Genomic DNA, 15,884 nt, shown 5'->3' with positions numbered 1-15,884 from the left:
CAGACTATTATTTCGTCCAGCCTAATGAGTTGGAATGGAGTAAAATCAAGATGGCCACACCGTAATAAACATCTATAGCTCCCCCACCCCCCTCCCCCGCCCCCGCTTTATCTTGACCTTGGCATTGCAACTCGAAATATGGGCTTGGCAGCCATTTCTGAAAAAGAAGGGGGAAATCTCTCTCTTCCTTTTTTTTTTGTTAAAGGACGGCGCCAAACATGTTTTCGTTTGTAGGCCTCATGTAAATTTTACAAGGCCTGTGATTCATCACCTGGGTGAGTTCAGAAGTCACCTCTTGGGGCTGACGTCACAAACCGAGAGCGAGCTGCCGGACCCATGGCACAGTTAGAAGGAAATGTATTATTAGGGGGAAGGGTTGCAACAATTATTTTCATTTTGCAAAGCTTCGGAATACTTCCCTACATTTCGTATAGGCCATTATCAGGTGAGTTTTGTTTTATATTGATTATCATTCATCCAGAGGGTTTTTGTTTGATCACTATGCTGTGGGTAATGGGTGAGGGGTAAATAGACCTCGATTTAACAAACAGTTAGGACTCGTCTTATCTCGAGTTAGGACGAGTAACTCGTCTTAACTTAGGATTAATCTTAAGGTCTGCATGCTACAGTGCAGGGTTGGGACTAAGATGGGACTAAGTCCTAAGATTAGTCTTGAGTTAGGAAGAGTTTTGTGAACTACACGGCTGGTACTCAAGGCGCTGAGTAAATAAACGAGAATTATAAAACTCCGAGAAAGACCGGCCTGCTAGTGAGAAATTAGCTATGGCTCAAAAACTACTTTTTACTTCAAAAGGTTTCTTAAAACGATTTTACCATCAACAGCTCTTACCCAAGTAATTTTTGTATGCTAACAATTATTTTTAATAATAATTACCAATAGTGTCCCGTGCCTTCAATAAAACATTGTGAGAAACGGCTCCCTCTGAAATAGCATATGATTTTGCGAAAGAGGCTCGAATTTCTCACTATAAAAAACTCATTGCCAGAAGTCTATTGTTCCTATCTGAAAGTACACAAATTCGTCAAACAAGGGTGCTTTTTATCTCTTGTAATTTTTTTCGCAACGTCGATGACCGACTTAGCTCAAATTTTCACAGGCTTGTTATTTTATGCTTATGTTGGGATACACCAAGTGACCAAACAGTGCACCTTCCCTTATACACACTGAAAGAGCGCGATCTTAAAACCCCGCGTGCCCAACCCCTATCAGATTGCCTCTGTCCCTGGAAATACCCGGGAGTTTTTTTTTTGTGGTGTGAAAAGATCGACCAAAAGTTCCCGGGAATTTTCCGGGAAATGACTTTAGTGTGAACAGGCCTTTAGAGTGTACCTTTAACTCTTAAAGAGTGACTCATAAGTTTTAAAGACAGTGGACACTATTGGTAATTGTCAAAGACCAATCTTCTCACTTGGTGTATCTCAACATATGCATAACAAACCTGTGAAAATTTAAGCTCAATCGGTCATCGAAGTTTCGAGATAATAATGAAAGATAAAACACCCTTGTCACACGGAGTTGTGTGCTTTCAGATGTTTGATTTCGAGACCCTCAAATTCCAAACTTGAGGTCTCGAAATCAAATTCGTGAAAAATTACTTCTTTCTCGAAAACTACTCAACTTCAGAGGGTCGAGCTGTTTCTCACAATGTTTCATACCATCGATCTCCCCTTCACTCGTAATCAAGAAAGGTTTTATAATGATAATTATATTGAGTGATTACCAATAGTGTCCACTGCCTTTAACTCTTTATTATAACTCATAAGTTTTAACAGACTTTTTCTCTGTGATCTTCTCTCCTCGGACAATACTTTAAGATTGATCGAAAGTGAACGTCAAAATATCAAGATGAAAGGACTAATGTACGCTTTGCTAGTCTTAGGTCTTGTAGGTGAGTATTCTAATCAGGGATAAGATCGTTCAGACTTTGACTGAATTCAGACTTTTCTTATGTCGGCCTGCTGAAGAAATAATAATTAAAAAAACTGCTAATTGGTCTACTTCTCTAGTGCTTTGGATACTGTTTCTAAAAGCTCCTTGGAATTTATAACCCCACATGTGTTACCACACAGTAGAAATGACATTATTTCAACATACCGTTCCAGACCCCAGACTTCTCACTCTCACCCCCGCATATTATAGCTCACAGAACCAAGGAGGAAATAATAATTATGAAGTAACGTCGGTCCCGAGCTAACTCATCAGACTGATGTTTATATCCGGTTTCCTTGGCATTAAAGGGAAGGTGTTTGGTAATATTGTTAAAGACTAGTGTCCTCACTTGGTGTATCCCATCTTAAGCGTAAAACAACAAGCCTGTGAAAATTTGGGCTCAATCGGTCATCGACGTTGCGAGAAAATGATGAAAGAAAAAATACCCCTTGTTGGACGAATTTGTGTGCTTTCAGATAGAAATAAAAGACTTCTGGCAAGAAGTCTTTTATTAGTTTAGTAAGAAATTACCTCTTGCTCAAAAACTACGTTACTTCAGAGGAAGTCGTTTCTCACAATGTTTTACACTACCAACAGCTCCCCAATATGCTCGTTAACAAGTCAGTTTTTAAGTTACAATTGGCTTTGAGTAATAACCAAACGTGTACGTTCCCTTTAATACAGTAGCAAGTCATGGGGCGATAGGTCATTTTTTCCATGCTGGACCCACACTCTGGAAACGAATACCTCATCAAATCCGCAATATTTAACCTCGCCTATGTGATTGGTCTAGTTGCCTTATTTTCCTTGCTGTGTGTGCCCCCCCCCCCCCCACCCCCTGTGCGCCTTGAGCACCTCATTTTGGTGGATTTTGGCGCCCTATAAATATTCTTTATTGTTGTTATTGTTAAAGCCATTATACACTTTCGGTAAACAGTATTGTTCAAGTCCCACACTTCGTGTATCACAACTTATATATAAAATAACAAACCTGTGAAAATTTGGGCTCAACCGGTCATCGGAGTCGGGAGAAAATAACGGGAAAACCCACCCTTGTTTCCGCGCGTTTCGCCGTGTCATGACATGTGTTGACTATAAATCCGTAATTCTCGCTATCGAGAATTGATATTGTTTTACCGTTTTCTCAAAAGTAAAGCATTTCATGGAACAATATTTCAAGAGACCATTACCTTCTGTAAACCCTGTAAATTGTTTGTAAATCTGTGAACTTTTTTTTTCTGTACCGAAAGTGTATAATGGCTTTAATACATCAGGATATTGAAGGCATGGACACTTTTTGTAATTTTGTCAAAGAGTAGTAGTTTTGTCACTTGCAGTGTGTCCCAAACGTAATGCATCAAATAACAAACCTGTGAAAATTTGGGCTCAAACTGGTCAGCGAATTTGCAAGAGAGCAGAATGAAAGGAAAGAACACAATTGTGAAATCAACCCCTGGTCTTTTACCCAAACGTGTCCAGTGCCTTTTCGCAGATTTGGGGTCATGATATTATCACAAACATACGTTGATACCTCAACATGCAATGTCTCAAATTCTCATCAAACATCATCATTATTAATATATATATATATATAGTTTGGTTTGCTGTAACACCAGGTGTATCTATTTGTCAGGTAGAGTTGTTTCTTAGATCTTTCTACTACTACCGCGGAGTAGATTGTTCGGGTGTTTGGGAGACTTCTCATTTCTGAAAAGAACTGTCCTGCTGTTTAGCTATTACCCGGGCGAATGGTATAGAAAATAGGCTGGGACTACTACTTTAGCTTGTGGGATCGTAATTAACTGCACTACCGCGGAGTCGGTTCTTGAATTGGTCCCAACGTTTTGACTAGCTAGCTCTAGTAATCGTCAGGAGACTGAAGAGGTAAGAGAGAAGTGGGCTTAAGTCCCCCGAACACCCGAACAATCTATAAGTCCCCGAACACCCGAACAATCTATAAGTCCCCGAACACCCGAACAATCTATAAGTCCCCCGAACACCCGAACAATCTATAAGTCCCCCGAACACCCGAACAATCTATAAGTCCCCCGAACACCCGAACAATCTATAAGTCCCCGAACACCCGAACAATCTATAAGTCCCCCGAACACCCGAACAATCTATAAGTCCCCTGAACACCCGAACAATCTATAAGTCCCCCGAACACCCGAACAATCTATAAGTCCCCCGAACACCCGAACAATCTATAAGTCCCCCGAACACCCGAACAATCTATAAGTCCCCGAACACCCGAACAATCTATATCTCTGCAGTAGAAGTGTAAAGAAAGACAGATCTCTAAGAACAAACTCTACTTGGCAAGTAGATACACACATGGTGTTACCGCAAACTATATATATATATATATATATATATTGATTCATCACCATGCAATGCCTCAAATCCTATACTATTATTAATCATACATAGGCCTTACGTCATCTGTACGGTGTTATGAATGTGAGTACACGTCAACTAATGGTTTAAGCAACTCGTGTGAAGCTCCTGATGAGACTACACCGAAGGCGTCATGCGAGGGCGAGTGCCGGGTAAGAAAGTAGTCTTGAAGTCAGGTGGTAATTATTAAAGACAGTGGACACTATTGGTAATTGGTAAAGGTGTTGGGATTGGCTAATAGATCATGCACGCTCATTGGTTTAATAATGCGCAGTCCCATCATGCATCACACTCACACTGCGCCATATTTCTATGCACTGCATACATGACGTACTTCCCTGACAAGAATCTGTGCAAGGTGATTGGCCCATCCCTGGGGCCGAGCGAAAGGTCACTTGAGGTGGATTGCGTCAGGAATCACTAACATGCCCGTGACGTCACTGACCACCACCCTTTGATGAAACGTGCACACGTGAAAGGTATTGGCTGAAAGTTGTGTGCCACCTACAGATAAACCATCGCACATACTCTCTAAATGTAAAAGAGTGAAAAACACCACTCTTTACATTTCGAGTTGTCCCTCATTTGGCTCTTTAAAAAAGTGGTGGCTATTTCAGTCGTTTAGAGGGGACGTTCACTCCAGGACAGATGCAAACTTCAAAGAGTGGAAGACAACTTCACTTATTTTGCATTTGAGAATACACAAATAATAACTGTCTCCTTTTTGTATTCTCTTTAACAGAAAGTATACACAGAAGGTGGCGGAGTCGTGAGCATCACCCGTTCGTGTGAAGCGCCGTTTTGCTACGACCACAAATGTCTTGAAAAGGACGGCGCCCGAATCTGCACCACATGCTGCATCCGTGATCTGTGCAACAGCGCCTGCTCAGTGACCTTTAACCTCGTTGCTATGTTCGGCCTGATCGCCACTGCATGGGGCTTGTCCAAATAAAATGGCTAACGTAACAACGGACGTCACCATAAAGAGTTGGGGAAACTTTAAAGCCAGTGGACACTATTGGTAATTGTCAAAGACTAGCCTTCACAGTTGGTGTATCTCAACAGTTGCATAAAATAACGAACCTGTGAAAGTTTGAGCTCAATCGGTCATCGAACTTGCGAGATAATAATGAAAGAAAAAACAGCCTTGTCACACGAAAGTTGTGTGCGTTTTGATGGTTGATTTCGAGACCTCAAGTTCTAAACTTGAGGTCTTGAAATCAAATTCGTGGAAAATTACTTCTTTCTCAAAAACTATGGCACTTCAGAGGAGCTGTTTCTCACAAGGTTTTATACCATCAACCTCTCCCCATTACTCGTCACCAAGAAAGGTTTTTATGCTAATAATTATTTAGAGTAATTACCAATAGTGTCCACTGCCTTTAAAGAGCTGCTTAAGCACAGAACTATAGCTAAGCACCGAAACAAAGTATGGCTAAGAGTAACTATAAATATAAATATGAATAGTAAACTTATGGGTACAACCATGAGTAAAATCTCTCAATTACTGTCTGGTATGGCAAACACCACGGCAGATGACCGAAAACGCCTCAATCGTGTAGTCGGCACTGCTAGCTTTATTATTGGTCGTGAACTTCCTGCTTTGGATAAACTTTATGCTGCATGGGTTCTGAAGAATTCTAGATCTATTATTTCGGATGAATTTCACACTGCGAATGGTTTGTTTGAATTAATGAGATCAGGTAAGCGGCATAGAGCGATCAGAGTCGACTCCAACCGTACTCGCAATAGGTTTTTCCCCAGTGCAATAAGGTCACTTAAAGGCAGTGGACACTATTGGTAATTGTCAAAGACTAGCCTTCACAGTTGGTGTATCTCAACATATGCATAAAATAACTAACCTGTGAAAATTTGAGCTCAATCGGTCATCAAAGTTGCGAGATAATAATGAAAGAAGAAAACACCCTATAGTCACACGAAGTTGTGTGCGTTTAGATGGTCGATTTCGAGACCTCAAGTTCTAACCTTTAGGTCTCAAAATCAAATTCGTGGAAAATTACTTATATCTCGAAAACTACTCCACTTCAGAGGGAGCCGTTTCTCACAAAGTTTTATACTGCCAAGTATACCTCTTTACCAAGTGAGGTTAATGCTAATAATTATTTTGAGTAATTACCAATAGTGTCCACTGCCTTTAATGATTTATACTTAAAAAAAAAATTGGGGGTTGCAATTTTTGAACTATTTGTTTCTCTGCATAATGTGCGCATACTGTTTACTTGTTCGTTATCGCATGCCTAAGTGGTTTAAGGGTTTTCTGTATTTTTGTAATTTTGGTAATTTTAAACATATTTTTTGGACTCGCAAGCCGAAGTGAATTTCACTGTATATGTATTTATAATGTATGACAATAAAACAATTGAATTGACTTGAATTGAATTGAGCCGTTTCTCACAATGTTTTATTCTATCAACCACTCTCCATTACTCGTCACCAAGAAAGGTTTTATGCTAATAACTATTTTGAGTAATAACCAATAGTGTCCACTACCTACTGGGTAAAAAACAGCTCGTTTTTGTCCGCCATACCACTCTTGCAAAAGACCTTAAGGTGGACAACTCTTTGTAGAGTAAAAGACGGCATAATGGAAGAAGAAGAAAAAACCTTTGTCACACGAAGTTGTGTGCGTTTAGATGGTTTCTCACAATGTTTTATACCATCAACCTCCCAAACACATTACTATAGTCACCAAGAAAGGTTTTATGCTATAATAATTATTTTAAGTAATTACCAATAGTGTCCACTGCCTTTAAACTTCTCTGTCCTCGGAACAACGTTGTTAAAACGTGGTCCTATTGTCCCTTTTATTTTTATAAATTCACGTATTGAATGGCTCCAAAAGTATTAAAGTGTTACGATCAATAAAACTGCATGAAAGTTGTTTCAATGGAGTCAAGTTAGTGTAAACAATCACGCAGACAGCCTCTAATGCAGCACCGCCCGTAAAAATATACCAATATACAATGCCATACAATACAATAAATACTCAATGCCTTATACCGTACAATCACCAAGATGCATAACACCAATTTATAAGTCAAAACAAAAATACCAGAGTAGCAAAAATATAGGAGCAAATAATATGGGAAACGAAAAAAAAAATTAGGAGTCAAGCGTCTATAGGGTATGTATACTTATATTGTATGCGTCCTATATACGTCCGAATTCGACCCCTGGATGCCAAAAAAAAAATATATATATGGGACATCTGGTCTTTAAAGATAATAGTAGCAATGATAAGCAGAGGGTACTGAAGCGTCAAAAATTTTACAATGTGACATTTTTGCTGGTATAACCTTGTACTTGTTAGCGTAACTCTGACTTTGATACGACACCCAACAGTCCAATCCAATAAGGCTTCTCAATACAAGACTACGACCACGTATCGTTTAGGCCAATTAAAAATAAAAACATGTTTTGCGTCGCCGCCCACTGCCTTGATAGAGTCCGCCTCCTTATTATTATTATTATTATTTTTTTTTTTTTTTTTTTTTTTTTTGCATTTATAATGCTTTATCTATCTGGTAAACAAGACCCTATTCCGAGGCGCAGTACACCCCCCAAAAATATACAAAATTTATATATATAGAATACAATGAAGATTATGCAATGATTAATCTAATGTAATAACCCAAAATACTTTTTTTTCCGAAAAGACGTTTCTTTTATATAAATTGATATTATTTTAGCGAGCTCAGCAGTCAAAAAATATATAAAAGATAGCGCAGCCGTTTGTATCAACAAATGTGTCGGGCAGAACAAAAGGGAAAATTCCTTTCTTCCTTTTTTTTCTTCAAAAAGTGACGACACTAAACATAATTTTTATTTTGTTCTGTCATTTTGGTGTCGTATAAATTTTACAAGGCCTGTGACTCGCCTGGCTGAGTTCAGAGGTCACCGCTTGGGGCTGACGTCACGACCCGAGATCAAGCCGCCAGACCCACAGTTCATGCAGTTAGAAGGCAATAATATTAGGGTGCGGTTATACAGCTACAATTGTCGTTCATTTTCATTTTGCATAGCTGCCGTGTACTCATTTCGCTCGTAGGCCTAAACAAGGTGAGTTTTGTTTTTATTTTGATTATCATTCATTCGTGTTTTTTTGTTTTATCTTCATGCTGGGGTGATGGGTAAGGGGTAAAGTTACAAGAATTATCAACCTTCGAGAACGGCTCTCTGTTGAGGTCTGACCGTCATGCCATTAACCCTGTCCCTGGAATATCCCGGGAGGTTTGTTTTTTTTTAGTGTGAAAAGATCAAAACTCCTGGCAATTTTCCCGTGAAATAACTTTAGAGTGTACCTTTAACTCTTAAATTATAAATTATACGTTTTAACAAACTTTTTCTTTATATTCTTTTCTCCCGTGTCGGTACTGCAAGATTGATCGAAAGCGAACGTTTTATCAAGATGAAAGGACCAATGTACGCCATGCTAGTCTTGGGTCTTGTAGGTGAGAATGCTAACCATATTATTCAGGGATTAGATCGTTCAGACTTTTGGCTAAATTCAGACTTTTTATGTCAGCCTGGTGAAGAAAATCAGAAAATATTTTTTCTCATAAATAAAGAAATCCTGCTCATTGGTCTACTTCTCCAGTGCTTTGGATACGGTTTCCAAACGCTCATTGTAATCTATAACCCCAGGGGTTACCAAACAGTAGAAATGGCCTCATTTCAACATACCTTTGAAATTGTATCCAAGTTTCAGACTTTAACGTTAGTATTGACTCCCACCCCTGCATATCATAGAACCAAGGAGGAAGTATACGAAAGTAAAGTTTGTCCGAGATAACTCATCAGGCTGGTGTTTATATACGGTTTCCTAGGCATTCAATACATCAGGATATTAAAGGCAGTGGACACTGTTGGTAATTGTCAAAATAATTATCATCATAAAACCTTTCTTGATTACGAGTAATGGGGAGAGGTTGATAGTATAAAACATTGTGAGAAACAGCTCCCACAGAAGTGACGTAGTTTTCGAGAAAGAAGTCATTTTCCACGAATTTGATTTCGAGACCTCAAGTTTAGAACTTGAGGTCTCGAAATCAACCATCTAAACGCACACAACTTCGTGTGACAAGGGTGTTTTGTCTTTCATTATTATCTCGCAACTTCTACGACCGATTGAGCTCAAATTTTCACAGGTTTGTTATTTCATGCATATGTTGAGATACATCAAGTGAGAAGACTGGTGTATGACAATTACCAATAGTGGCCACTGTCTTTAAAGCCACTGTTCATGTTTGGTAATTGTCAAAGACCAGTGTTCTCACTTGGTGTATCCCATCATAACCATAAAAACAAACTGTGAAAATTTGGGCTCAATTGGTCGTCGAAGTTGCAAAAAAAAATTATGAAAGAAAAAACACCCTTGTTGGACGAATTTGTGTGCTTTTAGTTAGAAATAATAGACTTCTAGGGGTCATTCCGTGTCAATTCAACACGCTTTTGGACCTGACCTTCACGGATTTAAATGAAATTCGGTGTGCTGATTGGACTCCCTGAGAAATGCCCAAATCCCAAATTTTATGTAATTCGGATCATTATTTTGGGAGATACGGGTTAACGAACTTTTGACTAATTAGCATGACCTGCTATGGTTGGACAATCATATCTCCAAAAGTAAAATACCTACAAAGATAATATTTATATCATTTTGAAGCTCTTGACATGGCCCACATTTGATAACATAAAATCAACAAATTTCCACGCACCACCGAAAAAATATGCAAAAATTTGACCTTTGACCTTGATTTGCAAAAATGAGTATTTTTCAAAATGCGCAATTTTTTTTTAAATGCAAGTTTAAGATGTAAGCAACATTATTCTGAAAAATTGTGATGGGCACTCTTACAGCTTTTTTGTTATGATTTTTTTAACACGGCCAAAACCATAAAAACGCATTGTACATGTACATTATACATACATGTACATACATGTATACAGTGTAATGTGTAGTAATGTGTACATGATACATGTACACTAGAAATTCAAAGATAATCATTCAACTTTCGAGTTTCACATTTTGATGTATAGTACAAACACAAACTAAATGCATTTCACTAGATCCGGCAAGGATGCACTGCTTCAGCCCAAGTTCAGCAAATTTTCAGCAAAACTTTCAGGAGGATGTTCCTTGAAAAGTTCAAACACTTCTTTCAGATACAAAGATCAAAATGTTTCTGGAGATGTTTCTTCTCACCATCAACAGTAACCGACACAAAGTCTTTCATCCCTGGCATTTGTCTGCTGACAGACTCGAACAACTAAAAGTCTCTCACAGTTTGCACCATTTTTAATGAAAGAGATTTTCCAGCCTAAAGGATTTGGAATGGAAAACATTCCCTGCTAATTCACCAGTTTCTTTGATTTTCTTGGCATGTAGTTTGATGCTCCCAATTCATCTGCTATTCTTTTCACACTCCAACTCACTGCTAAGACACTCAAGACATGAACTTTTTCACTTTTCTTGGTCAAGGAATGAAACTTTCATTTCAACTGAGTTATCATCTCACTTTCATCGTCACCAAACTATTTTCCTGTAGCAGTTTCCAGTTTCTGCTTTTAAATTGTTGTCTTTAGTTTCTCAACCTTGTTTTCCATGTAACTTCCATTAGCTTTCTTCTTACTTATGATTGGAGATACACCGATAATTGTCATAGCCTCATTGATAATGTTAATGTCGGTATTTGGCTGCACAAAAACATCCTGATGTGCAGATGACATTGATGGTCCCTGAACTTCTGGATCACTGCTAAATCTTTCAGTTGTTGAGAGTATTTTCTCAGGCGACAGTTCAGATATCTACTTGCGACAGCCGGTGCTGTGTGCTCGAGTGAAATAAAGACTTGGATGCTCCAGTATAAACCTAAATGATACCTGCCTTAAGCCTGCTTTTTTTCTTGCTTTGTGATTTAAATGGGTCACAGTGTCTATGATCATGACTTGACATTTAAAGGACTAAATAAAGCTTTTAAAGCACTAAATGTGAATACTCTGTACACTGTACATTGTATAATGTGTGTACAGTATGTCGGATACACAGTGTCTCCTATATTAAATTAAGGGGATGAAATGAATTAGCTCATTAAGTCATGTCATGAAATATACTTTTGGACTCCATATTATTACCAGGGTGACATGGTTTTTAATGTGTGTGTACACACTACCACACAATACTCTGTACACACTACCACACAATACTCTGTACACTGTACATTGTGTATACAATGCGTTTTTAAATCCGTGAAGGTCAGGTCCAAAAGCGTGTTGAATTGACACGGAATGACCCCTAGCTATAAGTCTTTAGCTAGAAGTCTTGTATTATTTACAGGTGCAAGGTCGCGTGTCACGCCCATGAATTAACACTTTTTACCGGTTTTATTCACACCCACGTGACGCGCTCTCCACCAATAGGAATACTGAAACTGTCCGAGGTATTTATGAATATTGATTTATCATACAAAATTCAATGGTGTGTTTATGCACATACAGGCCTTGCGGCATCTCGACAGTGTTATGATTGCGAGTACAACAGTTATGGCTATTCGGGCAACTCGTGTGAGGCTCCTGATCCGACAGCCAAGAAGTCGACATGCAATGGCGAGTGCCAGGTAAGATTTATTTCGTCATGGGTACATCTTTTTACAAAATGGCTGCACACCGGGTAGCCTTGATCAAGGCGCTACAGCCAGCCGCGATCTGCAAAATCCCAGTCCCCATCACTGAATTCCGCCAGCGCACCCCCATACATAACACAGTGCATATAATACGTGTACAGTGTACACATCGTACTGTACATGTACATGTACCATCTGTATACGGTACACTTACGGTACATGGGTACTTATGAGGTTGAAAGTACAAAGACACGACCGTACTCACGACTACGCTATACTGTTCTCGCTGTACAATGTATGGTAATGTACATTTGTGTATGCACTGCATGCATGCGTGTGCAGCGAACCGGGCCGGGGAACAGTACGTCAACAGCCTTGATCAAGGCTACACACCGGGCCGCATAACTAGGCCAGTGCGCCCTTTAGGTTAGTTCGTGATCCGAAAGGATAAGACAGACTCAATGATGCCCAAACAATTAGATCGAAAATGTCTTACATCGGGGGTGCCAAAAAGGACACCGGTGTCGAATCGGAACCTCATGCAAGACCCACAGTTACTTGGAAAATCCCGACTCGTGCTTGCCTGGATGGGTATGGGCGAGCGACCGAGTGAGTGGGTGATGATAGCAGTAGTACTATCACAGAAGCTGTCAATTGATGCGTTAAGATTGGCTGCTCGGAAGTGACGTAGTTTGTACGCTTAATGCGTGTCACGTGAGGTAGATTGCGTCAGGAGTCACTATTGGTTAAAGCCATTATACACTTTCGGTAAACAGTATTGTCCAAGTCCCACACTTCGTGTATCACAACTTATATATAAAATAACAATCCTGTGGAAATTTAGGCTCAATCGGACATCGGAGCCGGGAGAAAATAACGGGAAAACCCACTCCTGTTTTCGCGCGTTTCGCCGTGTCATGACATGTGTTTATAACAAATCCGTAATTCTCGTCAACGAGAATTTATATTGTTTCACCGTTTTCTCAAAAATTAAAGCATTTCATGGACTAATATTTCAAGAGAAGTCTTTCACCAATACCTTCTGTAAACCCTGTAAATTATTTGTAAATCTGTGAACTTATTTTTTTTTCTGTACCGATCGAAAGGGTCCAATGGCTTTAACCAATAAGATGGATATTGTACATGACGTCATTGACCACCATCTTTGATGAAAATAATGTGCACGCACCTAGAGTTGTGTGCCACCTACACATAAACCATCGCACGTACACAAATAATGTTTATCTCCTTTTTGGTATTCTCTTTGACAGAAAGTATACATTGAAGGTGGCGGAGTCGTGAGCATCACCCGTTCGTGTTCAACGCTTTGCTATGCCATCGACTGTGTCGAATCGAACGGCGCCAAAGTCTGCACCACATGCTGCAACTCTGATCTGTGCAACAGCGCAGGCTCAGTGACCTTTAACCTCGTTGCTATGGTCAGCCTGGTCGCCACTGTATGGGGCCTGTCCAAATGAAATGGCTACCGTAACAACGGACGTCACCATAAAGAGATGGGGACAATTTTATAGAGCTGATTAAGCACAGAACTATAGCTAAGCACTCAACACAAGTATAATAGTAACTGGTTATGGGTTATACCAGCCAAACTACCACGTCACATGTACAAGTTGTGACCGGTATCCCACTCATTTCTGCTTAGCAGAATAATGTTGAGCATTGTTTCTGCTTAAAAAGTGCCTCTATGAAATTGGGACCTGATTAAGAAGGAAAAAATAACATAAACTTGGGTTTCGGAATTATTCCCGAGTGGTAAAATTGATACATGTACTGATGTACATGTAATTGCTTTCACACATCACTCGGGAAAGTACTATAAGGGTAAAACCAAAATTAATATTCTTCATCCTCTATGCAAATTTAACATCATGAAAAAATTATGTTTTGCAAAAATAACAGGGAACCAGTCTCAAGAAAGTCTGCACTGTATTTTGACTGGTAACCAAGGGTTTTTGTTCTTAACAGCTAGTTTCGGAATTGAGTCCCCAGCAGGAGATTAATTTGTTAAACGGAAAAATATATTTCTTAATATAGTTGCATAGCCGCATTTGAAATAGGGACTACGGTCGTTAAAGCCATTCTACACTTTCAGAATAGAAAAGATAAGTAAAGTAAAAGTTCACAGATTTACAAATAATTTACAGACTTTACAGAAGGTAATGGTGAAAGATCGGGCCCCATTTTTTTAAAACCCGTACGCAAGAGACAGGTCTTCGCACAGACAAATCTTGCTTGACGTAAACTGCGTGTCCAAACAAAAAAAAATACCATAAAGTTTATATTGTTTCAATTTGTATCTTACTCATTTTCATTTTTGCTACCAAAAAAAAACAAATCGATGGGCAGTATTTATTAAACTGGGCCCAGCTGCGCTTTAAAGCCATTATACACTTTCGGAACAGAAAAAAAATAAAAGTTCACAGATTTACAAATAACTTACAGGGTTTACAGAAGGTAATGGTGAAAGACTTCTCTTGAAATATTATTCCATGAAATGTGTTACTTTTCGAGAAAACATTAAAACATTTATCAATTCTCGCTAACGAGAATGACGGATTTTTCTTAAACACATGTCATGACACCGCGAAACGTGCGGAAACAAGATTGGGTTTTCCCATTATTTTCTCCCGACTCCAATGACCGATTGAGCCTAAATTTTCACAGGTTAGTTATTTTACATAAAAGTTGTGATACACGAAGTGTGGGCCTTTAGACAATACTGTTTACCGAAAGTGTCCAATGGCTTTAAGGGAGTGATTATTTCGGTTGATGTTTTTGTTTTTGTTTTACTGATAAAACCTACAGAGTAAAAGGGTGACATACATTGGCTGGAATTTGAGTTACACAGACGTTTACGAAATAGATTTTTAAAGCCATTGTTGTAGAAAATTTCATTGTGCCTAATGATTTTAGTTAGCATTGTATGCCTTTGATCAAGAAAAGCTCAAAATTGTTGACCAACTGTTTTCCCATTTGGCCAAGAAAACCTTCAATATCCATCATTCTTATGTGTCACTTCCTATAGATTGGTATGTTTTATTTATGTTTTTCCTATGTCAACTGTATAGCTACCGGTACATTATGTAATATCAGTACTATTTTTTACTTGAACAATATTTGACTATTCTTTTATTAGAAAATAGCAATAATGCAGTCAGGTTTTATGGAAATTGGTGCATTATAAAATTCGAAGAAATAAATGTCTGTACTGCAATTGCATTTTATTGTGGTCGGGTGCCTGATATGAATGTGTGATTTTACACTTATGTGTTCATTCGTAACATAATCTACAGTCGAGTGAAGATTCATTACAAACTTTATAGTAAATAGTTCAACTTGAAAATTACTGTCTTTCCAAATTGAAACATAGCACTGAAGTGCAACAAAACACAGCTGAAAATATGTTATCTTTCAATTATTTACAAAACATTTTCCAGTTGAGAAAAATTACTCTAGTGAAACAACTTGTTAGCTGAGCAAACTGATCGTTCTAAAGTATGCCTATATATTTTGTAAAATAGTTTTAAAATGTGACCAACTGTCGTTTGACAACGAAATGACATAAACTAGTAATGTTACTTTTGAGAAATTCAATTCATTGAAATTGGTATAAAAACAATTGAGGACAAAGTTGAAGTCAGAGAATAGACTCATAAGTGTAGATTCGTAAATACAACGTACTCGCCTTCGGCTCGCGCACTATCCACCAATCTACACTTTATCGCCCATTCTCCTTAACGTAATGGTTTACAAGGTGATGTGGCGAAATATGCTGCCAATCAAACCAGACTCCCCGGGCGAACCCCTTCTCTTTTCGATAAGTCCACCAGGGTCCCTGTACGTAAATTACACACCACACACAGAACCAACTA

General features: G+C 38.7%; 2 protein-coding genes across 2 annotated transcripts; both read left to right on the top strand.

The window, feature by feature from the left end:
- Window positions 1-273: 273 nt before the first annotated feature.
- LOC139943117 (U-scoloptoxin(05)-Cw1a-like) lies at window positions 274-6,675 on the top strand. Its single transcript, XM_071939935.1, has 4 exons — window positions 274-445; window positions 1,837-1,910; window positions 4,382-4,500; window positions 5,091-6,675. Exons 2-4 carry the CDS (start codon window positions 1,868-1,870, stop codon window positions 5,298-5,300), a joined length of 372 nt encoding a protein of 123 aa, XP_071796036.1. The 5' UTR covers window positions 274-445; window positions 1,837-1,867; the 3' UTR covers window positions 5,301-6,675.
- Window positions 6,676-8,301: 1,626 nt separating this feature from the next.
- On the top strand, window positions 8,302-15,261 carry LOC139943323 (ly-6/neurotoxin-like protein 1). Its single transcript, XM_071940150.1, has 4 exons — window positions 8,302-8,428; window positions 8,750-8,820; window positions 11,867-11,985; window positions 13,263-15,261. The coding sequence occupies exons 2-4, from the start codon at window positions 8,778-8,780 to the stop codon at window positions 13,467-13,469; spliced, it is 369 nt and encodes a 122-aa protein (XP_071796251.1). The 5' UTR covers window positions 8,302-8,428; window positions 8,750-8,777; the 3' UTR covers window positions 13,470-15,261.
- The last annotated feature ends 623 nt before the right edge of the window (window positions 15,262-15,884 follow it).

The sequence above is a fragment of the Asterias amurensis genome, chromosome 10 (assembly GCF_032118995.1).
Source record: "Asterias amurensis chromosome 10, ASM3211899v1".
NCBI classification, from domain to species: Eukaryota; Metazoa; Echinodermata; class Asteroidea; order Forcipulatida; family Asteriidae; genus Asterias; species Asterias amurensis.
Note: the sequence above shows the minus strand (reverse complement) of the source record. Positions and strands in the feature narration are given on the sequence as shown.